Consider the following 27937-nt stretch of genomic DNA (forward strand, 5'->3'; position numbering starts at 1 on the left):
TTGATCAACACCAGCAATGTCATTTATTTAAATTTTCTCCAAAAGCATGTACAAAAATGAGAATTTAACAGAGGAGAAAAAAAAAAGACTTAGGGGAGTGAACGCAAGCGATGTGGCGTTTTATTACAAATTCTTGTAGGAGTTGATCTAAAGGGCTGATAAAAGTACTAAGACGAAAATAAACCTGATAAGGGACAAAAGAAACGAGAGCCAAGACCTCTTTCTGCTTTAAGGCCACCTTGTTCTGCTGATCAAGTTTTAGATGCAGAATAACACACAACTGTACATTGATCTCCTCTCACTCAATGCATGCAGACAGAGTCGACAGCGTTTAAAAATAATCTTTTGCAACCTTAAATATCCATACACTTACAAAGACACACTCGCACAATTCAAGAACAACAAATCCATCAGAGAAGAGCAAATAAGAGCGTACCTTTTTCCGGTTTTTTATGATGTTTACAAAAGACCATGAGGGTTTTGCAGAATATTGTGTCATTTGTACCTTGGCGTACTGCGTACAAACACAATTAACAATTGACGTAAACACAGTGATTTTTGTGTCTGTGGAAAGTTTGTTGCAAAAAGTAAAGCATTTTTGATAGAAATGACCAAATCTTTTACAGGTGCAAAAAGTTTTAGCAGGGGTGTCCAAACTCAGTCCTGGAGGGCCGGCGTCCTGCAGACTTTAACTCCAACTTGCCTTAACACACCTGCAAGGATGTTTCTAGAAAGCCATGTAAGAGCTTGATTAGGTAGCCCAGGTGTGCTTGATTGGGGTTGGAACTAAACTTTGCAGGACACCGGCCCTCCAGGACAGAGTTTGGACACCCCTGTTTTAGAGGGTGTGAAAGCAGATTATGACATTTATAAAAGCTGATGATTTTGGGAAAATAAATAAAAAAAAAAAAAAAAAAAAGGAACTAAAATAAGGCTTAATATGAAAATAGCATCATGCCAAGAGCTTTCATCAATTCTTCGAAACCTCGCAATTTCACAGTAATCTTCAATATATACATACACGGGGACTTCTGTAGCATTCAAGTTGTTCAATTATTTGGATGATTTTCAATGGCTTAGCAAGTCGAAATGGAGAAGAATCGCCTCAAACGTACAAACAAAAAGGCCATTGCACTAAAAAGGCAGACGAGACCACTGCAAAACACAAAAAAAGCCACTAAAACTGGACCCAAACATAAACACACCAGTTCCTTATGCCATCTAAGATTTACAGACACTTCAGAACAGTTTTACCATGTTACACCATTAAAACCGAAAGCAACAGTATTAAAACAGAGGCATTTCATTCATTCATGATGGCAAGATGATGTTTTGTACACAAACGCATGAACTAGAGGTCACAGCTTATGGCCACAGTGACAATTCACAACATGCAAAGTCAGTTTTTACAACCGACATGTGCATTTAAAACCTGGGATGGAAGTGTCGGTTTCGATGTACAGCAAACCCCTTCCTGCTTGAACCCAGACAATTTCAAGTGTGAAAACGGTTTAGTGAACAACAGATTTTAACAACGTGCACTTGGGTCAGTGTGACCCATCCATATTCCTGAGCAATGCTTTTTGAGCCATGCTTTTCAATTAAACACGCACTCAAAGTCCCACAAAACCTCGTCACAGAGAAGCCCACAGGAAATTGCCAAAAACTATGCGATGACAGGAAGTGGTGGAAGGGGGGAAAGGCAATGGCGCAAAGCATCAGAAAATGTCATTTCCTCTGAGACTTAGTTCCCTGTGAATATCTCAATTTGTCGTACAAGCTTGGTCCCGTGCAGCAAGACATAGGTACAGTACAGTGCTTCACAGTACATTCACTCTGCTTAGTGGTACTTGTGTACAAATGCCTTTGCAAGAAAATCACTGAGCATTCAATAATATGACTAAAAAAAACATTAAGATGTGCAGTCTGCTAAATAATAGAAAATAAAATATGACTAAAATAAGACATGAGGCATATTTGATTGATATGAGCATAGATATATCACTAGATGGCATCAAGAGAATAACCAATATTAAGTAGAAAAAATAAAGAAAAGGAATATTATCTTAAACACTAGAGGGCGCTACAAAAGAGACCATTTTAACATAGCAAAAAGTGTCTTACAACGTATTTCAGTCTTGTTTTCCTGAACAAATATCTACACCTGCTTAAATCAATATACATTTACTTGATAAAAGCAAGATGACAGATAACATATCAACTCTGTCTATAAAACAGGACTAAAATACTGAGTAAAACTATTTATTAAAGTGAGCAAGTTAATCTTAAACTTATAATAAAATTAACTGAAAATGGTTAAGGAATTACTTGAGCAAATATGGCATTTATAATTCTATTTTATAAAGATATAAATGCTTAAAAATAGGAATCTCATCATTGGTTAGCAGATCTTTTTGTAAGATTTAAAGATAAACTAAGAAAAATAAAGTGAAAAGTTGGGATGTAAACTCAAGTGAGTTCTTTAAAAGTACAGTGTACCCTGTAGATTCACAGATAAAAAAAAAACTCCGCCTAATTAAGAGAGTACAGTACAGATTGCGGCAAATAAAATGAAGGACAAACAATCAACAATCATAAAAATAAACACTTAAAATCGACTGTACATAAAAGATTGCTAGATTTGGATGCAACACCCCAGAATAGCTACCTGAGTGTTTAATTGAAACCATCTGGTACTACTAGCACTGCCAAACAGGATCTTAACAAGTGAATCATCCCACCAATATGGGACACAACAATTTTGGTCACAATCAACTAACTTCACGACACTAGACGGAAAAAACAATGAACAAAAAACGTAACAAGGCTAAATAAAACAGAACTTAAAATTGAGCGGGGAGCGGGAAAACAAAAACACAAAAGGGAAGTTGATCAACCCTATCAGGGGGTGGTATATCTGGCTCAACTGCTTGTGTAAGTGTGAATGTGTGTGTGTGTGTGTGAAGGGTCATGATTGGCCAGTGGAGGTGAAAGGTGAGCTTTGGAAATCATTGAGGATTATGCCGTCTTGCCGATGCTCTCAGCATCCTTAGAGGCCCAGAGCTCCTTGTGCTGCTTGCGTCCGAAGCCCTCGTCGTAGTTGCCTTTGCTCTTGAAGAGCTGCTGGAAGTGTGGTTTGCAGTAAAACTCGCCCTGCAGAGCTGCGTAAGAGCCCAGACTGCACACAACAAAACAAAACATTTTTAGAAAGTATGCACTGAATGATCAACAGTCATTTTAAATTGTAGTTATTTCTATTTAGCTAAGTATCTTGGGAAAAAATGTGTGGTCTCAAAAAATATTAAGCAGCACAAATTGTTTCAATAAGAGTGATAAAACTGATCACAAGACTAAAGTAATGATGCTGTATTTATTTTAATTTATTATTAATCTGAATCATGCTGCTTCTACACTAAAAGCAACAAGCATACTCCTATTAAGTCATCAAAATGCATACAAAAGCAGTGCGCAAGCACACGCACACGTATAGGAGACACTTTTATGTCTGTTCCTGTTGGCTGTGTTTATTCAGTGTGTGCCGGTGAGGAAGTGTCTAACCTGAGTTTGGTGTTGCAGTGCTTGCAGCAGAAGCACGCGGCGTGAAAGATGAGATTGTTGGCCACCAATCTCTCCATGGGATACACAGTCTTCTCACATGATGCACACGTCTCCTTTTGGGTCTTGAAACTGAAGGACTGGTAAGAAACAATGTGGCCGTTTATGGTCTACTCAAATCGGATCAAACGGATTAAAATAAAATCTTAAGACAAGCAAAATGAATAAGCACATAAATTACCAGACAAATTAAATATGATAATAATTAAATAATTCAATAAAAAGAGTTAACAAAGCAAATACACAATTAAAAAAGGCAGGTAAAAAAATAAGTTTTCAAATGAGAAAGTAAATAAAAATGTAAAGAGAAATGCATGAATAATACAATGCACAAATAAAGACCTTAAGTAAATTAACAATTACATAAATAATGAATACATGACACGAACAAATACTAGTTATGAAATAGACAAATAAAAGTAAATTTGATAGGCAAATAAAATAAAAAAACTATTATTTATATATTTATATACTTAATTGGCTACTCATGTATCTGCTTGTTTATTTATTAGCTTATTTTCTTTGCTTATTTATTTGTTTAATTATTTATTTCCTTGTATGTTAATTTGCTTTATTAGATTTTTTATTATTATTGGGTTAAGTTTATACATTTGTTTTAATTTACTTATGTATTATTTGCCTATTTACTTATAAATAATTGCAAATACTTGCAAATTACTTGCAAATAAAATAAAAACAATTATTTATATATTTATAAACTTATTTGGCTATATATCCAAGTTAATAGACAATAAAATGCATAAGTAAATTAAAGCAAATACAAACTAAAAATAATAATAAAATAAAGCAAATAAATACATAAGGAAAAAAATAAAAAAAAGTATATAAATACATTAGCAAAGAAAAAGCAAAAAAAAAAAAAACATCTGGCTATTTATCTATCCGTTTGTATATTTTTTGCTTATTTCCTTTGATTATGTATTTATGCATTATTTATTTATTTATTTGCTTATTTTATTGTTGTTTTTAGTTTGTGTATTTGCTTTAATTTACTCGTGCATTTTTTGCCTATTTACTTAAGTAAATAAAATTAAAAAGCATTTATATATTTATATACTTATTTTTTCCCTTGTGTTTATTTGCTGTATTAGTTTATTTATTTTTTTTATTTATTTATTTTTTTTACTTAGATTAAAAAACAGCCGAATAAGTATAAAAATATAAAAATAATTGTTTTTTGTGTTTTATTTGCTAAAGTAAATAGGCAAAAATTATTAGTTATTAAGTAAATAAAAAGTATGTATTAGTTTATTTATTTATTTGCTGAAGTAAATAGGCACAAATGCATAAGTAAATTAAATCCATATACTAAAAAAAAAACCTTAAAAATAAACTAAAAAAAGCAAATAAATACATAAGGTAATAAATAAATAAGTATATAAACATATTAATAATTGTTTTTTATTAAGTAAATAGGCAAAAAATGCATGAGTAAATTAAAGCAAATACATAAAACTAAAAACAATAAGCAAATAAATACATAAGCAAAGAAATTAAGCAAATAAATATACAAGCAGATAGACAAAAAGGCAAAACAAGCATTTAATAATTATTTTTTATTTCTTAACTTAAATGTATTTATCTCAAACATTAATAAAAAAGGTAATCAAATATTAGTTTTTACATAAATTAGCTAATATGCAATAAAAAAAATCAGTAAATAAATATACAAAAATATTAAAAACCAATAGCAAATAAGCATACAAATGCAAAAATAAACAGGCAAATGAATATATGGCCAAATAAGCAAACAGCCATAAGTAAATTACAATTTGCAAAAATGCACAAAATATACAAATAGGCAGTAAACATGAGTGAATTAATGAACGAAGCAAATATGATTATTCAAATTAATTTATTGAGCATTTTAAACAATACTAAATGGTTCAAAACCCCATGGAGCTGCAAAACTGACTGATTCTCTACACACACACACAGTATGAAAGCAGATCGAGTTGATCCATTTAGCTCCATAGTTGAATGGTTGTAAAGGTATAGGAAATACTAAATAAAAAGCAACAAACCTTAGATCGTTGAACAGGCTTTTCATCCGACGTGTTCCTGTTGTCCTGGAAACAAAACAAAAAAAGAGAGAGAAATGAAGTCAGTGGTCCTAAGACAGGTTACCCATGGCAACACCGTTTCAGGCACTGCCTCATGAATACCACAGCATATAAATCCTTAATCATCCATCCATACACCACAATCATGCACCCATAACCAGACATAACTTCAAAAATGCTCCCCTCCGAGCACTTCCTCCAGTCTCTCCTGAATCCCTCCATCTGCTGTATGCTTTCACAAGCACCTTTTGTCTGTGCAGCCACAAGCACAAACATATAAAGAGGGATCAGCGAAGACAAAGCCTGGTGCACATTTCTAACCAACTCTAAAGCTATAATATGACATTACATAACGCAAGGCCATGTCCCACGGTCAACTCTGCACCAAATACTCTGTGGTGCTTAAAAATCGAAACAGCTGCCAAACTTTAACAGGCCACCACTTAAAGCTGCAGTCCGTAAAATGTAGCCTCTCTGTCGCCATCTCGATTTCAAACCTGCAAATGCAGTTATTGGAGGAATGATCCTTTGGCTTGGACTGCAAATAGACACAGCTTTGCAGATGAATCGTCAGACAACTGTGGATACTGTACTTCCGACAACAGATTCTACATCCTGGAAGTAACGGTTTAGCCTGAATAAGAATTTTCACCAGGAAAATGTTACGCAAAAAATGTAGGTCTACCATTTTTCTGACCAACAGAACATAACACGGAGGTTGGCTCATATACACCTTCTACCATGCAAATGAGTATGCATTTATCAATTGTACTTAAATTATAAAATGTCAGTACTGCATGACCTTGTTTATTTGGTGTTTATTAATGTTACCTGTAAATTTCGATTTCTCAACAGCCTAATTTCTAAATCTTACCATTTTAAATTTATATAAAAGAAACTAATAAGTTAATTATATCAGCTGCGGTGAACAAGGTCTATTAAAAGGCAACGTTTTATGGTAAAATGAGCCATCTTTTAATCATGTTATCTTAATACATTTTTATTATATATGTATCTGACCATGTTTGTCCTGCACACCAAGCAGAAAACATGTCAATGCACATGTCTAAAACCAACCAGAAAAGATTTGCTGGTTTTCTTGTCCAAAAATCTGTAACTATTTTAGTATGGATGCAATAGGCATGGGCCAGTATAAGATTCTGATGGTATGATAACCTTGGATAAAAATATCACTGTTTAAAAAAAGAATTTAAAAAAATATGTATAAAAATAAAACTTTTCCCTATTGAACACATTATATTTTATTTTGAGAAACATTTAAAATATTTTGAAACGGTAGTTTTTGTGCATATACCTTAGGAACGGTATAACAGAACATTCTGGTGGTTTAAAACTTTGACTTTTACAAACCACAGTAAACCTTGAAACCAGTTATCGTCCTATGTCTACCAGTCAACTAAAGAAACAAGAGATTTTGTTTTCCAGACCGCTTCTGAAGTTTTCAGGTTAATTACTACCAGTAGAGCAAGGCAGAGGTGGCATGTATTTTTTTTTTTATGTTGCAACTGTAAAACATGGCTGTTTACTTTCAGAATGTGTAGTGATGCTTTCTTTTCCCTGAAATAATGCAGAACATGTTGGTTTGAACATTAAAAAAAAAAAAAAAAAAAAAAAAAAAGTTAAATATTGCATAATTTACATGCCATCGAATTCACGTTTTTCTTCAATATTATTCAGCCCCATAAATGATGTGATATACCAGCTGAATTTGGTTTGAATTTTTATATTTTTGATTCAATCCTCAACCCAGTAGTGGATTTGCCCTTCTTTGACTCAAATTTGAATTCAAAACACAAAATTTGATTTATTTATTTATAAAAGATGGCATGTTCCAGGCTGGCAGCACAGTGGCTCAGCTGTTAGCACCATCACCTCACAGCAAGAAAGACACTGGTTTGAGTTCAGGCTGGGCTAGTTGGCATTTCTGCGTAGAGTTTGAATGTTGAGTGAGTTTGGTGAGTTGAATAAACTAAATTGGCTATAGTGTTTGTGTGTGCATTTGAGTGTGTATGTGTGTTTCCCCAGTGCTGGGTTGCAGCTGGAACGGCATGCTGGAATAGTTTGTGGTTTATTCCGCTGTGAGGACCCCTGATAAATAAGAGACTAATACAGAGAAAAATGAATGATTGAATGAGTGCATGAATATATGAATATATAGAGATGATGAGAGATATAAAATCTATAACCCAGGGGTTGTGTTTGCCCTTATTTGACCCAAATTTGAACTAACGTCACTCAAAGAAGCACTGTCCAACACCTGAAACATTTCATTTTAAAAGCACACCCATATCTCTGCTTTAGTTCACCTTGGAGGTGACATTTTCATGTTAACAAAAGGCTTTTTCACAATGCTCCAAAATGAACATTTGAAAGTGCTGTTTATCTGTTGTAATGTAGAAACTATTTTGAAAACCAAACCTATAGTGACCCAGCAAGAAGGTTGATGAAAGGGGAATGTTTTTCCACCATTGTTATGGCTGCTTTCCAGCTTGACAGTGTTGTAAAAGACTACTGTCAGTTTGTACACTTCAGATTGTATTTGTTTGACCGAAACTGAATGTTTAGTTGCAGACAGCTGAACGTGTGGACACTTTTACTATGCAAAGTTCAGGGATGCAATCGTTTTCAGGCATAGCGAAAACACCCTTTAAAACATATCCAGATTAGTTTAGACAGAGCCAGACAGTCTAAAACATGTAAAAAGCGATGTGGTGAGCAAAAACACATTAACGAAGGATAGAAAATCCTGAAGTGACAGGTTTTTATGTAACTGCTCAGGTCTGACAGAATGCCAAGAACAGCTCTCCACCTCCACTACAGCATCTAAACTTGTCTTTTTGCGTGTAAATCTAAAGCTGGAATCTCACACATACACACAAGAATCTGCTGGTAGAACAGCTCATATGAATGGCCTCTCTTGTTGTGCATTTGGAAAAAAAGGAAAGTTAATTTGCTCAGCTCAGAAAGGCAGTGGAAGTATCAGTGATGACCATTATATCACATCAGACATTCAATAACACCACTTTTCGCAAATTACAGCCATTATCGAGGACTTCACACGCACTCATATATACCATCAAAGCTCTGAAATGAGATTACAGCCTCTCAGCCTCAACATGATAATATTTGCTTTCAAACAGAATAAGTAGAATGGATATCAGTATGAGATGCTGACAAACTCCTAATTCCTTTCATATTTTTAGATCCTTAATTTTTCCACTGGATTTTTAACACAGAAGAAACTGACTTTTTGTGAAGGTGTGAGATCAATATACTTCAAAGAACCAAAATCAAAGAACAATGGGTCGGTATAAGATTCTGATGTCATGATAACCTTAGATAAAAACATCACAGTTTTAGAGTATTGTGATTACTGCTCTAAAATATGTTATTTTTAAATGTCTGGGTAAAAACCCAAATGGCATCTTTTAATTAAAAATTAAAAAATAAAAAAAATTTAACAAATACCGTAGGAATGGTATAGCAGAAAATTTTGCCGGTTTTGAAGCCAGGACTTTTCCAAACCGCGGAATACTTTGAAAATGGTTATCGCCCTGTTTGAACTGCCATTGGTTGTTTTGATGATGTTAATAGGTGTTGCTCTGAGGCTCCACATTTTTTGACTTGGAAATCACTCATTTTCCTTTGGCTTAAACTAATGACAAAACGCCTTATGATGGGCACAAACTGTTGCAAAACACTGGAGCCTGGGCATGCGCAGAAGGACAACCAGATGGAGCCAAAGGCAGAGCCGTGGAATCAAGATTCTAAACAAACGCTTGTACGTCAAATCAACCATGCCCCCAAAACTTCTCATTTGACCACCCGTATCTGCACTATAACAAAGGCTTGCTAATATACATATAAGCCCTTGGATTTAAAAAAACACATAATAATATACGACTTAAATTAAGTGTGATGCAAGCGGTTTTTAAATAATTTACTAAAAACAATATACTGCAGGTTGAACTGCAAAATAAACACTCTCATACACTCTAGCCTAAGCTAGACTTAAAAAAATATTACTCTTACAACGGGTTGTTGGCATTTATTATCTTCACAGGGGTAGAAATATCACTTGTAAAATATGAACAATAACATATAAACAACATACATTTTAAAAAAGGTTTTTATTTTGAATTAGAAAAATCAACAGGACCCAAAATATACACACTAAGGACAGCTATTTTTCCTTGCAGGAAAAAATAGTGCGCTTAAGATTTCTAAATATCAACAGGATATTTATACACCCCATCCCTGCACTATATAAAACAATCCTCGTCAATCTCTACAATAAACATAGCAGTATTAAATACATTAACTGATATATGATATAGGCTTATCAGCTGCTGCAATTTCACTTGTATATGGTTTATCAAATTTTTTGCCTCTATTTTTATTTGGTTTATTCCATGGCTTGATATCTGGCAAATAAGCATTTACCTTCATTTTAATGTTTATTAGGAGATTTTAAATAAAAAGCCAAATGGTAAATTAGGTATAGAAATTATAGCATTTACAGCTCTATTTGTTATAGACTATATTCTTATAACTTATATTTGTTAAGTTCAAATAACCTTAAAGGAGATCAATGCGAAGATAGGCTAACATTATTTTTGTCCTCCTAAATTATTATTTCAGACCCATAAAAAGAATGACTGCTAGATAACCATCACCTGTATTTTCCCCATCAATGGCTAGGCGTGCATCAGCAAACTAATAATAAAGCCTGATAAAACCCTCACTTTACCAAATAAACAGTGATCCATCAGATCCTGTTGGTCAGAAAGTATAATTTACTGCTGAACAAATCATTTTACCATGGTACAATAACTCAGAAATGGAATAACACCTCAATCTCCTCCTGAAGCTCTGACGATCTGCTTTGAGAAACTGTCAAAATCACAACTGTCAATCATGATGACACGCCTCATTTTTATAGCATTACATTACTGGCTAAAAACATACTCTTTACAAAAATGAAGATCTGCACCAATATCAGCTTGATCCGCCAGTGCCTTAATGGAGTAAAACCATATTTTGGGACATTTTAATGCAAGTGTAGTCATTTTTTTTATTTGGGTTCAAATCTTGTTCATTAACATGGAGGAGGGCGACGCAGTGGCGCAGTAGGTAGAGCTGTCGCCTCACAGCTAGAAAGTGGTCGTTGGTTCAAGCCTCAGCTGGGTCAGTTGGCATTCCTGTGTGGAGTTTGCATGTTCTTCCTGCGTTTGCGTGGGCTTCCTCCGGATTTTCCGGTTTGCCCACAAGTCCAAAACCATGCAGTGCAGGTGAATTTGGCAAGCTAAAATAGTCCATAGCATGTGTGTGTGTGTGTGTGTGTTTGTGAGAGAATGAGAGGGTATGGGTGTTTCCCAGTGAAGGGTTGCAGCTGGAAGGGCATCCGCTGCATAAACCATATGCTGGTTAAGTTGGTGGTTCATTCCGCTGTGGCGACCCCGGATTAATAAAGGAACTAAGCTGTAAAGAAAATGAATGAATCAATGAACAACGCAAAAACATGGAGAAGGCGGGCTTTATGACTTATACTGCAGCCAGCCACCAAGGGGCAATCTAACGGCTAGGAGCATCACTCAAAAGCGGGCGTGTGGCACACTTGGCTTCAACCCGGATTACACAGTACAATTTTACATCATCAATCTGTGACACTTTCACTGTCCCGTTTTCTAAAATGATACCTTACGGCAAACCTAATAGTAGCAATTTCGCTCACTCTTTGCCTCAATAATAAAAGTGGTGGTTTAAAGTTGCCGCGCTGATTGCATCATCATATTCGGCACTCCAATTGGTTCTTCGTTTGATGCTCGTCATAGCTGGTCACATTGCATGAAACTGTCTAAAATCTTTTGATTGCCAGAACTTAATCTCATCAAAAAAAGTATCGCAAATATATAAATATATCTGGGGGCAAATAATTCTCACAATGATTTGGGTCCTTGTTCACTCATTAGTCTTTGTCAAAATGTACAATTATATTCTAAAATGTGTGATATTTGTACATGATTGAAAATTTCTATAAATAAAGAAGAAAGAAATTTTGAGCGCAACAGCTGTTGTCAGTGAAAATGTCAAACCAATGACCAAAGATCTCAAATTTTAGCCTAAGATTACTGGAATCCTTTAGGATTTCCCAAATTTGTCTTAGACGACCAAATCATGCCTGAAATGTCACAGTGACCAGGGGTAGGCATGCGACGATAACCGCTTTCAAGGTATACTGCGGTTTGGAAAAGTCAAGGTTTTAAAACCGCCAACATTTACTGCTATACCAATTTTTTTTAAAGTTTTTTTTTTTTTCTTGTTTTTAGAACAACAGTTTCTCCAGCAGAAAATATATACAAAGATGCCATTTTAAATTGTAAAGAAATCTGTGTTTGAGACTACTGAAAGCAGCAGAAGTCAAGGATTCATTTGAATTATTTAGCCTGACATGTTTACTAATACAAATATTTAAAAAGTTTCTCAAAAGAAAATATAGTGTGTACAAAGGGGAAAAAGTTTTAGTTTTTCAACCAGACATTTCAAAGAACAATTTTTAGAGCAGTAATCACAATACCGTGAAACCGTGATATTTTTATCCAAGGTTATCATACCATCAGAATCCTGCAGCCCTTGCCTAATCAGGGGTCACAACAACTCTTCTCAGGCTAAATTCTTCCATTCAATCAGTCATGGTCAGATGTCCACAAGTAAAAACAAACACTGAAGACCTACTTAACAGTAGAATTTGCAGTGTAAACCTAATTGAAAGCAGACAGTTTTCACGTTTAAAAGCAGTCTGCATAAAAGTGATCTATTTATATGATAGGACTTTACTTGACCATCAGGATCATATCTTAACTGCTGCAATGCTCCATTTTTATGTGAAAGTATTTTACTCGTGTGTGTGTATAAAAAAATAAATAAAATTAAAAAAATTAAAAAAAACGCAAAACAAGTCTATTCTGTATGTTTGCACAATAATGAATTAAAAGAAGTGCATCATGCAGCATATTTATGTTTATACTTATATTTATTTGAATTAGTATATTTCAAATAGGTTAAATTTTTTTATTGTATTTATAAAGTGCTTTGGATTTTAAGTACTCCTCTTCAACTAAAAGATAACATAACAAACACTAAAAGAAAAAGATGTAAAACAAAATCTTTCAATTAAAAAAAAATGTTTGTGTTTTGCACTTACACTAAGACAATTACATTGCATCGAGACAATTAGTGTCTGCACAGACTTCTGAAGTATATCACTGTTCAACTCGTATAATGTGGTGACCCTTTGGTCAAAGGAGGAAGAGCCATTTACTGTGTATTAGCCAATGCCATGCAGTAAAACGAGAAGCCAACATGACTGAAGTTTATCTGATAAAGTCACAACACACCCTGAGTGCAAGACAACACTCAACCCACTTCCTGTTTCAAAGCGTTTGTGAAACAGGTTTGTTTGAGAGCCTTTGCCACAGACATTTACAAATGCTCAAATCATCAAAAAGAAATGAATCAAAACCACTTTGAATGGAGTCAAGATGATTTGCATCAAGAAGACCACACATTAAAAATAAAAATTATTATTTAAAAAAGAAAAAAGAAAAAAAACATGTATTCTGGTTTTGGTAATCAAAAGTGCAATAAGATGCCACCGACTAGTAAACCCAAAACAAAGATGCTTTGGTTAGTCACAGTTTAAATGGTGGCAAAAACGGGATTAGAGATGTGCGAGCTTGTCAATGCATGCGCACGAAGCAATGGAGCGGGCCACTATCTTCTCAGCTAGTGCCATCTGTCCTCTTTTGCCTTATTTGTACATAAGATGAAGAAAAAAACAGTCTCTTTCACCACACACATGCAGATAGCACTGCTGCTCAACCGTCTGCACTGTGGCAGGAAGGGGTGATGACACATCTTCCTGTGCTATGCTCTGATGCTTTTTACAATGATGAGGTCCAATTCACCCTCCCTGGAGACTCTCAGAACTCAGCTGCCCTGCACACGGAGTCACAACCTTGGTGCTGTATACAGTATATGCAGCCGTAAGACCCTGAAGATCTCCACTTAACATGATCAACTCCTCTGGGTTTCACAATGACACTTTGGGAGAAAAAAAGAAGAAGAAAAAACAACAACAAGTTCTTTCTAAAGTTCAACCTTGTTTCAAAAACACTACCTTGTGGGTAAATGTCATTTACAGGAAATGAAATGAAATCAGGCCATTAGATATAAAGTGATGATTATACAGTAGTTTGAAATCTAACAATGACACAGTGCTTTAAATGTTATACAGGCCCAGTTCAGACTCTAAAATGCATTTTCAAGGCATACATAAGGGTGTTTTTATGGCAACAAACATTTATTTTCTTTTCAGACTAGTCCCTTTATTGATCAGGGGTTGTCACCGCGGAATGAACCGCTTGCTTATCCAGCACGTTTTATGCAGTGGATGCCCTTTCAGCCGCAACCCATCACTGGGAGCAACAAACGTACTAAAACAGAATAAAAAGTTTCTACTTTGGATGTCTAAAAGACAAAAAAGTTGGTCATAATGATCCTCATTCACACAGATCAATGACAAGAACTAAAAGCACTGCAATATTTGTGCCAGGTCAGCAAGGTTATTAAAGTTTAGCATTTTTCAATTAGTTTTTATTTTTCATCCTTTTTTAATTTGCTCTACATTTCAGTTTACTTTTAGTTCGTTTAATTGCAGCTTTTCTTAGTTGTAGCTTAGTTTTTATTATTCTGTGAACACATTTTTATTTAGTTTTTCTACATTTAGTTTCAATTATAATAATTCTAGTTTGGCAGAGCTAACAGATTATGGAGTTAGTTTTGTTTCTTTATTATACAGTCTAACATATTTAGTTTTAGGGAAAGAATATGCGATTAGTAATAAAAAAAAAGGAAAAAAAATAATAAAATAAAATCAATGATAATAAAATGTTTTGCATTGCAAAAAATAAACTATACAGCTACCACAATTTTTATTGCTCACTCATTCATTTAGCTCTGTTCTGCTGTCATTTATTGCACATCTAGAATATTTGCTTACGAGCTGAAAAATCTTGAACCCATGTATGCTGGAGTTCATTTAGCATCTTTATTATTCAAACAAACATGTACTTTCAGACCAAAATTAGGTACATTGTAATTAAAAAAATAAAAGCTTTTAAATAAAAAAAAAGTCATTGGCAAAACAAAAAAAAATTATTTATATATATATATATAGGTGCATCAGCCAAAATTTAGTCGCACCCACCAATTATGAGCACCGTTACTACAAGTTTTATACAAACAGATTTATTGTATTTGAAATCAACACTAATCAAACTAACAAGAAAAAAAAATTATATGCAAGCGTGAGGAACATATGTCTCAACGAAATCTCGTTATCACAAGAAAATAGATTTTTATAACATAAGTGTGTGACCAAAGCATACACGGAGCGCTCACTGGCCCTGCACGCACTGCTTGACATGAATCTGTTAACGGTATAACTGTGCTGTTCTCACAAGTGCTGTCTGATATTGCACTGATGCTTTTGACATATACTGTACCTTATTATATGCATACGTCATGTAAATAGCAATACCGGTCTTTTCATGAGTAGCGATAATAGTTTACTCAGTGCAAGCCCGTTTGTGATGGTGTACGTGGTGTTAAATTTGACATATAGCTGCCCCTTGCACAGCGGACAGCATCTGACGATTATATGAAGGATTAAACAGAAGCTGTCGTGCTAGATGTGGCAAACAGTTACCTGAAAACTTCATCTCACAGACTTTTCATAGCGGACTTGAAGCCAACGGAAGTCTTCTACTCTTGGAAAAGTGTAGATGGTGGATTAACATTCAGCACATGATCACTAGTAAGATGTGTCATTATTTATAACTTTGGATGCCATGGTTTCTAAAACTAAATCTGTCCGCGTTATCTTCATTCTCATCTTCAGCGCTTTAGTTTTTCGCGCGCGGTAGTAGCTCTCCCTGTCATCCAAAGCCAGAAGGCGCTGACTGAGTGATTGACAGCTGATATTAACCAATCATTTGCGTTCAGTGCTAGAGCAGTGGTGGGCCAATAAGAAGAGCGCGAAGGCGGGGCAAGCATTACGGACTTGGATTTGTTAACTGCAGCAAAATGACATGACAACTGTTTTAAACCTTTCCTGAGTGATGCGTTCGCGTTCCAAGTGCAGACAAAGAGCTTAGAGATGCATTCTGCGTGAATGTCTCCCGAATCTGCGCATGTGGTGAACATTTTGCAGGACAAACTGGTCGCACACAACAATTTTAAGCACTCGCAGAAATGCTCCCAAATATATTTTAAGGTCGCAAAGATAAAATTTCGGGCGCATATGCGACCATAATGGTCGCAATTTCGAGCCCTGTATGTATGCATGTATTTTATATATATATATATATTTATATATATATATAAATAATTACAATGTACCTAATTTTGGTCTAAAACTACACGTTTGTTTGAATACATGTTGCATTGCAAAAAATAAACAATTTCCATTTAATGCAGTTACCACCACATTTTCCAATGTACATTCATTCATTTTGCTTTACGTTCTAACATTTTTTTGCGCATCTAAAATCTTTGCTTACAAGTTGAAAAGTTTTGAAGGCCGCAGCTTAGTCTGCGGTTTCTTCCTACCAGGATGAAAGGCCTTTTTCCATTGGTCAATCTTGATTGAGGTCACGGGTTGGTCACGCCCATTATGTTTTCGCAGGATTGGACGAATGGCCAGTTTTAACATGAAGTGACACAACTGCTGTTTCTCAATTCCATGAACGCTAAAATGGACTCGTGTTCTTGTGGAGACCATTCATGCCAAGTTTCTTCGGAAGAACAAACTCAGGAAACCGTGAGAACATGTCATCTTAAAAATGAGATGCTGCGTTCTTCCTAGTCAAAAGACCTTGTTTGTCCTCTTTCCACAATATTTACCGTGCATAAAGACCTTAAATATATACGTTGCACAATACAAATAATAGCAATTTTAATATGAATTTCAGCAAATAAACACCATTAATGTGTTTATGCCTTCATAAATATTTTCATGGTAGCGTTTACTTTCACCATCTCATTTAGGGAAACTCCTAAGACAATTAAGTTATATCTCTGAACTTCAACTATAATCCTATATAAAAATGCTGCGCTTTGCAGCTCCTTTATTCAGTCGAAATGACTTTCACGCAGCCTCCATTCCTGCGCTCTTGAGTTTTGGAACTTAACTTTGCCAATATTATGATGACAATACATGTGGACGCAAGATTGTTAAAGTACATCTGATGTACAGATGCCACGGAGTGTAGTGACACTTCTGGTGGCATGTCTTTTGTTCAGTGGCATGTGTCATTTGATACTGACAGTGTCGCGGTGCATGTTGCTGCAGTGATATCTCCAGCAGTGACATTGACACCCGCCAGAGCTTATGGCACTGATAAACATGCGTAAAAACAATTGAATCATTACACTGAAGTTAACGTGATTCGTGCATTGTTGCAATTCTTTTATATGCTACACATATGGTTCTAAACAAACATGGAAAAGACAATATGATGTTTTTTTGATTGTTTACACAAACTAAAATGATAGTGTTTTCAAAAGCTCATACTTTAAAGCAAGTTTTCATCTGCAAATCTACATCAAATCACTGTATGATTCATTTAAAAATCAGTACAAATCAATTTCACAATGGGAGTCCTACACATTATTAATTCTTTTTCCACCTCACCATGACTTTACATTCTACACTCTACATTATTTCTATTAAGTGACAAGACTTTTGTCTAAGCAAAGTCAGACCTTACTGTTCTGATTAAAAATCAAGGAATGATCATATTTTATTCTGGTAAAATAAGTATAATCTAGAGGTCTTTGCCTTTCATATAAGCCACTTCTGATACCAAGTGATCTACTAGAAGCCAAGTTATTATGTGTTCTTCCTAAAACTTGTATAGGGAATAAAACTATTGTCAGGTAGTGTGCTACGTGACTCTAGTGAATAATATCAACAAAAACTATATATCATCACTACGGTGACATCACATCTGATCACTGACAGAGAAAATCCATCCCTTCAGATTTAAATGTTCTGACTACTGTAAAAATGTAGCCTGTGTCCATGCGCAAGACAGAACAAGCCAAATACCTACCAAAATTTTAACATGACAGCCCAGTTACCAGATGGACTGGGGCCCTAATGTGACCCGGCTCAGTGTGTGGTTATATCTGAACCCTTGCTCCCTCAGATTCTGTCAAAACAGTACGATTTGCGATGCCCTGCCATTACCAAAGGTCAGTATTTTACTCTCTCCCACAGCCACACACACACAACATCTACTCTCCATTACACTTCCGCTGTATATAGTATTAGACTGCAGACACTCTTTTAATCTCATTAGCCGGACAAAAATCCCATCAGCTGCTCCCCATGGGTCCAGACAGCCTTGGGAATAAGCAGGAGTTCAGTGGACTGAGGAAGAAACAAGCATCTTGTGGCCACCATCAACCTAAACACACCCTGCTTATACCTAGTGATCAGATCGCATCAAATGCTTGAATGCATCTTGTGACTGCATTTTTCAGATGTCATCTGGGGCACCCAGGACACACTATATGTGTCACGTAACCACAAAAGGCTCACAGAACATTTTCAGTATGCCTCATCAGCATGCAGTGACATGCATTTTAGACAGCAGGTAATAATAGGTGTAAATGTTTAGGGTGACGAGTGAATAGATCACCTTAGCCTTATTAAACTAGGGGCTACACAGGAGTTTGACCGGCATCCCTTTGGCCACATTCTGCCAAGCCAATAACTCTTAACAAACAAGAGCAATGAGTCAGATTTAGAAGACAAAACTCTATTGTCAAAATTCCTGGCAACACAGAGAAGACGTTCATGCAGCAACCCTGAGGGAGTCTGGCTTGGATTCATGAATGAAATGTGAAATGTTCGAAAGATGCTGGAGGGCATATTTTCTGCAGAAGTCAAGTTATGATTGATTACCCTGTAACTAGAAAAACAAAAATGAGCCTTCGAGCAACAACATGTATATTAATTTACCAAATGACACATTAGGGTTAGTCTTCCTCATTTTTTTGAAAGATTCAGCCATTTTGTGCATTTGGTCACTGCAATACACTTCTGTAAAAGAAAGCCCTCAAAGCCTCTAGTAGCAAATTACTCATGTATTATAGCCAGTGTTGGGGTAACGTGTTGTAAGTAATGCATGTTATGAAATAATGTTACTTTTCCAAAGTAACAAGTAAACTAACTTAAAAATTAACTAACTTAACTTTAAAAATAAGTAATACAATTTAGAGTTACTTTTTACCTTGCTTAATTGGCTTTTAAAAATATATATTGCAGAATAAATATTACCTTAAGTTGAATCACACACTTAATCAAAGAGCGTGCTGTGAGAGCACAGAAAGTCGGCTCGCACTCATCATCATCAGTTCTCAAAGCAGATGAGTCAATGTACTGTTCTAGAAACTGAATAACTCCGAGTATTGGTTTATTTCAAGTCAGAGGAGGTATCCGGTCTGTTAGCACTGAAGGTGCAAACTGTTTCACGACAACTCGGTTCAATTTAATGAACTGGTTCGAACGGTTCACTTAGAAGATCCGGTTAAGAACAAACAATACATTTGCAAAAATCGCCCGTCATCACTACAGATAGTTAGAAACGGAAACAATGGCAGGCCGGAGACTTACATTTTTGCAAAAGATTGTTCTTATTTTGAACTTTAAGAAAATAAGTGGGTTCATGTTAAGTGTAAATCATGTGCAAGTAAAACTCTGGACAACTGCACGAAACATGACATTGAAAAACAAAAATTGAGTGCAAAGCAGACTACATCCACACCCTACCTCCAGCTAATCAACCTGCAAGTTCTAAAAACACCCTTTTGCACCTAAAAACACCTGCAAGTTCTGAAAGAGATCAAACCTCAGCCAGGTAAGGAAATATAACGCAAAAGTAATATAAACATTACTTTCCATAAAAATTTACAAAGTAATGCAATTAGTTAGTTTTTTGGGGAATAACTCAATATTGTAATGCACTACCTTCAAAGGGTAACTTTCCCCAACACTTATTATAGCTGTGTGACCGGTTTATACATTTTAAATGAAGCTTAACACAAGTTTGACATATGCAAATGTTTACCACAATTTTGTTTTGCATTATCGTTAAAGTCATTTCCTAGGCATTAATTGCTTGCCTAACCATTATATTGCTTATTTTCATGAGCAAGAGCTGAATGAATTCTTGCTGAGAGCATAAACATGGTCTTAGTTGCATGAACATGCAAAAAATGTGCACGTTTAAGCACTCCGAAAGAATGTACAAGTCTTCGCCAATGCATTGATCCACAGGCAGAGGTTGACACTGGACTCCACAAACGGATGTGAAACTGTAAATGTGTTAAGGGTAAAGAGAAATGCTGAGAAAAAAAAAAAGATGCCTGTACAGTAGGTTTTAAAGAGAAGGCGTGTGGGCAGGGTTGAAGAGCAACACCATCTAATGTTTCATTTGACTCTAGAGAACACCTTTGACCAAGAGTGCATGGTGTAAAATTACATAAAAAGGCGCCATTAGAACGCAACTGCTTATATTAATGTTTTCAAAGTAACATCCCAGCAAACAGTGTTGTGTTTAATAGATGTCTAATAGACGTCTAAATGTAGATAGCTTGGCTAGAGCAAGAACTTGGGCTGTCAGTGAAAATCTAATAGACGTTAAATACACATATACACTTATACACATATACACTTATTTAACAACACACTTTACATGACAATTTGCACATAACAGCTGCATATATAACATTGTATATAGTAATATAGCTCTGCATACACTTGTCTATTTGCATTCACTACTTACTGCCTTTTTATATATTTGTTATCTGTTTCTTGTCCTGTCTCTGTAATTCTGTTGCACTGTAGAAGCTGTCACAAAAACATATGTCTTGTATGTGCAAACTTACCTGGCAATAAAGCTCTTTCTGGTTCTGATTCTGAGAATAGCCCAATACTAGACTAGTCGACAGATTAGAAAGACTTTGTGTAGTCACTCATTTCTGTTTATTTGATGACTAGATTTGGCCTATTCTTAGAGATGTCTAAATAATATAGCCTCGTTTTAGCCAACACAACTATGTTTAGACATCTATTAGACCTCTATTAAACATCTTTAAAAGACAAAAAACACTTGCTAAGACCTCCTAACTTTTCTGTAGGCTACCCTTTTCAAAGTGCTTTGTGTCTGCACATCAAAATTAGCAGAATGCACTAGTGGATCTTTACTCAGAACAGTATTGTCAGGACACATCCCTTTTTTGAAGCCTTTCAAACATGTTCAGACGGAGTTGGAAACTTGATCTAGGCACTTCGTGGTACTGCACAAAACACAGCAGTCAGCATCTACATAACATGATCTTATCACAAACAGGGAGTGTATGAAATCTATTCGACAAAATTGCCAAGAGACATTGCTCTTTTCATTGGAATTTAACAAACAAGTTAGAGATGGTAAACCTCATCTCTTTTGCACTTTCACAGGACAGTTCACACACTCGTTTCAACACAGGAAAGACATTTAAGCGCAAAAAAAAAAAGAAACCCTCAAAGAGTTCAAAGTTGCATTCCTGCAAATGTCTGAAGTTTGTTTAACCTAACGGGACTGTTCACCAAAAAAAAAAAAGACAATTGTAAACATTTACTTGTTCAAAAACCTTATGAGTTTCTTTCTTCTATCTAAAACAAAAGATTTTTTTATATTGTAACCACTGACTCTCACATAAGCTGTTTTTCTTAATACGGAAGTCAATGGTTATAAGTTTTCAGCTTTCTTCTTTTTCAAAAAAAACTAACTCAACGGTTTGAAACCACTTTATGGTGAGTGAATAAATTAGCATTTTTAGGTCAACTATCCTGTTAATGCGTTCAAGGAGTCGAAAAGCCAAGCACATAGGCCTATCACAAAAACGTATATCTACTTATACTTAGAGATGACCTCAATAATTTTTGCCATTGCGATATATATTTACAAATAACTTTAAAGATGTTTTACAAAAGACATATACATTCTACCTTACCCGCGTCAAAGATTAGTATACTGTATATAATAGGACATTTACCTTTTTAACATTGAATTATACAATTTAAATAACCTTCAGAATAAAAAGTTTCTTAAAGTGTTTTTGGCTATTTGCATTAATATGCAGTTATATAATTATATATAATCAGTGGCATAAAATGATCTCAAAATGACAGTAATATTGCTTATGACATCAATTTCTATGACAATATATCCCACAACAAAATTCCTTATCGTGACAGGCCTACAAGCACACATACAGTAGTGATATACTTCCCAAAAAAAAAAACTACAGTAAAAAAACTAATTATTCTATAAATGTATGCATGAGCCGATACGGATACATCAAGCCAAAGATGCACCCCTGGCACTCCACAGATAACCACTGAACTGACTGAAGCACTATAACTCATGACTGAGTGGAAAGTTCTATTTAGGCCTATGGAGAAAGCCTAATTTCTTCTCTTTCTCCATATAAGGAGACGGTTTTTACAAGGAAAAAAAGGGTTCCATTATCACACTGCAGAGGCTGTCCCAGAGTCCTTGTTGGCATAATTTCATTAGTATGGATTTCTAAGAATAGTCAAGAGACTAAGAGTAGACCACGGACTAGAACCTCAGTGTGTGACATTCAGCCCAAAAAGAAACATGACTGATGAACCATCTGAAAATGCACTGTACAATTTGATTACTGTATAACTGCATTTGAAGGTAAACTATCCCTATATGCTCAATTTTTACAGTGCTCAGCATAATGGAGTACACCCTGTTTTGAAAATTAATATTTGTATTTATTTCTCAGTGAATATAGGAAATGTATTTTGGTGCATTTAAACAAAACAGATTTATTAAACAGATATATTTATTAAAATAATATTTTAGTCACCAAACATATTTAGAAATTGGTAGAAAATACAAATAAATTCAAGCAAAATGTTGCAAAAAAATTAAAGAACAATCTACAAAATTTCAAGTAAATTTTTCACATTTTTTGCATCTCTTGATATTTCCTCCTTTATAATTTTGTATTTAATATTTTACTATTACATAATTTTGGGTGTACTACTTTATGGAGCGTTATCGAAAGTGATTTTGTTAGATTAGCTCCCATTTTGGCTTCAGTACTGACTAATTTAATGTATATGCACAAATATAATATTATATAGCTTCCTAATTAAAATATGAATTTAAAGATAGTTTTGTGAGGGGTGTACTTGTATATGATGAAAAATGTAGCTGGTATTCTGAGCATCTATAGTGGTGTTTCTTCATCCCTGGAACATGTCATAAAGCCTTTTAACGTCCTACAAGTTACAACATTCAGTTGGAACACCTGGAACAACATGCCTCCACGTTCATTTTTGACAACTGGACAGTTGACGCCGCAGGCTGTCATCTCCACACCAGTGATCTGTGTACACAATCTCCAAAGTTAAGCTTCATATAAAAACCTGATAGGCTCCACCACCTGTACTTTACTTCTGTGCACAATAGAGATTGACACCTCTAATGGAAGGAGACATCATTAAAAAGTAAGACTTGCTTCTGGAATAAATTGCTCTATGAAAGAGGATACATTCATGTGTACCGGTTACAATCACTCAAGCAAGCACATCATTTACTAAACAGGAGTTTCCTTGCGGTGCTGAATGCCCAATGGAGCCAATTTGAGAATGTACATATGACTGATCAGACAATACACTGCCAGATGGTGATCAACCACCACAACAAATTACCCCTATCACTAATGACAGCAACAAACAGAAAAGATGAACGCTTAAACTACAGGAATGTCGTTTCAGAATTTCAGCTAATAACTGAAAATGGTAAATGTTTTACAGTGCAATTATTTCAAAATAATAACCATTATCTTTTCTTTGTTAAGCACTTTGAAAACTGAAGTTATTACATGTGCAGTGTATTGAAAGTTTTAATTTTATTGCCATTTCAGCTTGGCTGCCATTTCAGCTTGGCCATTTCTATGGCTACGTCATGGCAAAAAAAATAAATAAAAAATAAAAATAATAAAAAAATAAAAAAAATCGATCAAATTTACTAAATTTTATAAATACCCCTTTTCCATAATTATAATAATATTCTAACAATTAAAAGTCATCAACAGCAATAAATAATAACCATGGTAAAATATATAAATAATAATAATAATAATGATAACATACAAGATAAAAATCACATAAAATCTTAAGAAATTGTTTTTTTAAGTTTTCCTTTTGATAACAATTTTACAATTTTAGAAGGATTCAAATTTTAAAATATTTCATAAGTCTCTCCAGATAAAAATTGTTGTCTGATAACATTAAAAATAGGGCATTCCACAATGTTTAACAGTTTTGTTCATGTGCAGTGTATAGGCATGTGCGAGAAGTCTACACAAGCTATTGGTCTGACATGCATAAATAGCATTTTTTGTTGTTTTCACAGATCAGCGTGAACATAACTTTAATGTAGGGTCTGGCGAGTCATCAAAAATTAATCAAAATTCACATTCAGAACCTAAAATCGATCTGATTTTCCCAGGTCAACTTATTTCCATTTATGCGTGTGGTGTCATGTGACCATGGTCTGTTAAGGCTAATTTATACTTCGGTATGGTCCAATGACTGTATGGTCTAGCGCAGCCTTCATGCATACTTTGAGTACATTACACATGAGCAAATTTTTGCACATCAGTGAACTATGAGGGCAAAAAATAAATAAAATAATAATTTGTTAAATTGTAATAGGAGTTAAAATGTTTAATTAATCGAGATATAAATTTAGGCCAAATCTCCTAGTCCTACTTTAATATTACATTTTTTGTACAACGTTATCATTAGTAATAAACTGTCAGTGCTTTTTCCATAAACACCCCCTAAAGATAAAACATTTAATATTTATAGTTTTGTTTATTTGTAAAAAAAAAAAAAAAAAAAAAAAAAAAAAAAAAAAAAAAGAATTATAATAATAAATCAATAGATAAGTTTGTTGTGTTCCTTACATTTGATTAATTTAATGTACATTTGTATTTGTTTATTTAGCAGACACTTGTCCAAATTATTGGGGCATTTCACTATTTGCTACTCTAGAACAGTGGATTCCAAAGTGGGGGTTGTGGAACAATGACAGGGGGTCGCTTGGTAATTTCCAAAAGTCAAATAAATTTAGTAAACTATTAGATAAACCATATTGCAACCATAACCCACAGAAGACAAAAATAGTAGTTTTTATTTGTAAAAACAACAACATGGAAATAAAAAGCCATCAGCTTATAAATTATTATTTTTTACATGCAATCAATGTAGGTATGTTAATTAACAACACAGCAATAGCATCAGCTGAATTTTATAGCACCAGGTTAAACTTTGACACCTTACTGGCAATCAAATTAATAAAGGCCACAACTGAACATTGAGAATGATCTCTGATTGGTGGTCTCCAAAATTAAACCTCTAAAATGTAGTCTAATGAAGAGACTTGTGCTGAAAACATTGTGTCCACCAGTCTCTTTAGTTAAGCTTAATATTAAACATTAATAAATGACTATAAAAATGATATGGTTGTTAGACTTTCAATTTGTGTTGTCAATATGTTTATGTTTATATAGGCCTATTACAGTGTGTGCAACTTTTGTATACTTATAACCACCTCCGAGGAATTTGGGGGTTGCGAGTGACTGGCATTATTATTTTAGGGGTCAAGGGCTGAAAAGTTTAGGAACCCCTGCTCTAGAAGATGAAAATTATGCAGAGTGGAAGTGATACTAGTTTTAGTGGTAACATAGGGGTAAAGTTCTCACAGGAATGAACATTGTGTTTTCTCAGTGCGTTGGGAGACTAGAAAGTCTCTGTTACTAAAGTCCATTCATATAACACTGCTTCAATTCAGGAACATGCAAAACTTTATAATACTTACAGCTCTACCATCACAGAAGAAAGTGGTATTTACTTTCATCATTATTATTATTGATTCAATGAGAACTTACATTCGTTTAACCTTACCTTTTTTAACCTTACCCCTCGTTTTAACCTACAATCTAATCCAGTATAAATGTGTTCCTGTTATCGTGTGTGTACATTTTCATCCAGCAGATGCTGGGCACGAGTTAAACAAACATGTTGCCATGACAACATTAGCCTGAGATTCACTGTTGTACATCAAACATTTACATAAATTTCCACATAAAACCTGTGCTTAGTCCTGCTCTCTCTCTCTCTCTCTCTCTCTTCCGTGATACAAAGGAAACGAAAGGCTGCTCTTCAATGAAAACAGTCTACAGTTTATGGTCAATTTAGGGTGAGCAACGAACGACAACGTTTAGTTTAACAGCGTTCAAATGTCAGACACAGACCGCGTGTCACTTTAAATAAACGCGTCTGACAAAAGGATAAATAAATGTGGACTGACAAGAGAAAGGATGCAGAGAGGCTGAGGTATGTCATTTTATGTAACGGTAAGCCAAGCATCATAAAACGAGGCGGTAAAACGGGATGTACGTTCAATTTATGGTTATAAAAATCAAATAAATCCCGTTTGAACTTTACAACTGCATCAGTACACTACAACCAGTCCGCCTTTCTCTGAACTAAACTGGGTCGACGAAAACCAGGTGCCAAAACCTAAAAAGCATCATGCCTCCTCGGTCTAAATTCATCTGGAAATAACAACACTTCTTCAGGAAGACACTTGACAGACCCTGAAGTCCCCACCACACAATGTCTCAAAATTAACGTTAGTCTTCATCTTATAAATAAAATCTAACGCTTCCATTTAAATGCACATCTTCAATAATTAAGGCATCCGATTTGATGGTTCCCTGCAATTCCCCACACTTAGCTCTTAATAGCGTCCTAGCTAGCGTACTGCACCTCCTCACCACAATAGACGAAGAGGGGGTCGCTGGGTTCACTGCTGCTGAATCAAAGCGGACAAACTCACCATCTGGGTCTCCTTATCAGCCTGTTCAAGAGAAAGGGGATGAGAGAGATCTGCTGCCGGTTCCGGTCCGCTCACTGTGCACGAGTCGGCTGAAATCTCATTCGTTTTGTCCGCTGGTCCACACGGGGAACTTCTGCAGGCTGAGCTGAATGAAATGTACCAGCACACACTGATCACCCGACAGAGCTCGACGTGTTTTCCCCCCACCTAGCTCTGTTCAACGGACGGTTTTTTTCCTCTCTTCATCACGCCTTTTTTTATTCAGCAGGATGTCACACGCGATTGGACGCTGCTCGTGCCGCTCTCCTCCCACTTCTGAATTTCGGGAAACTGTCTTTGCAAGAAATAGCCATGTTACCTCATGTGTTCATCACTTTATGGTATTTATCACTTCCCCGTATTATCTATATAGTCAACTGTTAGTGACTTAAGTGCTTAAAAGACTATTTAACAGAGCTGGCTTGAGTTTAGCCAGCGTAGCCTAATTTATATTTGACTGACGGTCTCTTCAACGTCATGAATATTTTTCAGGCAAAAATTTTTTTTATCAGCATCCCAGTCATGACCTTCCCAACCTGTATTTGTTCCTTCAGAAGATCATGATGTCAAGACGACACACTTTACACAATCTTCCTGTATAAACATCAACCATGCATGTGTAGTAACCAATTTTGGTATGTTTTTAAGTCCACATTTGTAACAATCATTTTACAGAGAGACAGGCATTTATTTATTATTTTTTTTCTGGCTTAGTCTCTTTATTAATCGGGTCGCCACAGAAGAATGAACCACCAACATATCCAGTATGTTTTATGCAGCATATGCCCTTCCAGTTGCAACCCATCACCCACACACTCTCATACACTACGAACAATTTAGCCTACCCAATTCACCTATAGCGCATGTCTTTGGACTGTGGGGGGCAACCAGAGCACCTGGAGGAAACCCACATGAACATAGGAGAACATGCAAACTCCCCACTGAAATGCCAACTGACCCAGCCAAGGCTTGAACCAGTGACCTTCTTGCTGTGAGGCGACAGCACTACCCACTGCGCCCTAGAGGGACAGTTCAACCCTCAAAATGCAATTTTACTCACCCTTAGTAAGCTGAAAACATGTAACAGTTGACATGTATGGTAGGAAAAACAAA

General features: G+C 35.3%; 1 protein-coding gene and 1 long non-coding RNA gene across 7 annotated transcripts; one reads left to right on the forward strand and one right to left on the reverse strand.

The window, feature by feature from the left end:
* Positions 1-27019, reverse strand: limd2 (LIM domain containing 2). 6 transcript variants are annotated; one of them, XR_011008666.2, is made up of 5 exons: positions 26786-27019; positions 5661-5705; positions 3559-3695; positions 832-3178; positions 1-663 (listed from the first exon to the last, which is right to left on the reverse strand). XR_011008666.2 is itself a non-coding variant. In XM_009299559.5 (4 exons), the coding sequence occupies exons 1-4, from the start codon at positions 5973-5975 to the stop codon at positions 3019-3021; spliced, it is 450 nt and encodes a 149-aa protein (XP_009297834.2). In that variant the 5' UTR covers positions 5976-6119; the 3' UTR covers positions 1-3018. The 6 variants fall into 6 exon arrangements, 2 of the variants coding, with proteins under 2 accessions (XP_009297834.2, NP_001314990.1); XR_012399896.1 differs by having other exon boundaries at positions 1-679; positions 830-3178; XR_012399895.1 differs by lacking the exon at positions 26786-27019 and adding an exon at positions 5868-6119.
* LOC141381220 (uncharacterized) lies at positions 25563-27924 on the forward strand. Its single transcript, XR_012401059.1, has 3 exons — positions 25563-27165; positions 27317-27459; positions 27539-27924. It is a non-coding gene; the product is annotated as an uncharacterized lncRNA (long non-coding RNA).
* Positions 27925-27937: the final 13 nt, after the last annotated feature.

This window comes from Danio rerio, chromosome 3, assembly GCF_049306965.1.
Source record: "Danio rerio strain Tuebingen ecotype United States chromosome 3, GRCz12tu, whole genome shotgun sequence".
NCBI lineage: Eukaryota > Metazoa > Chordata > Actinopteri > Cypriniformes > Danionidae > Danio > Danio rerio.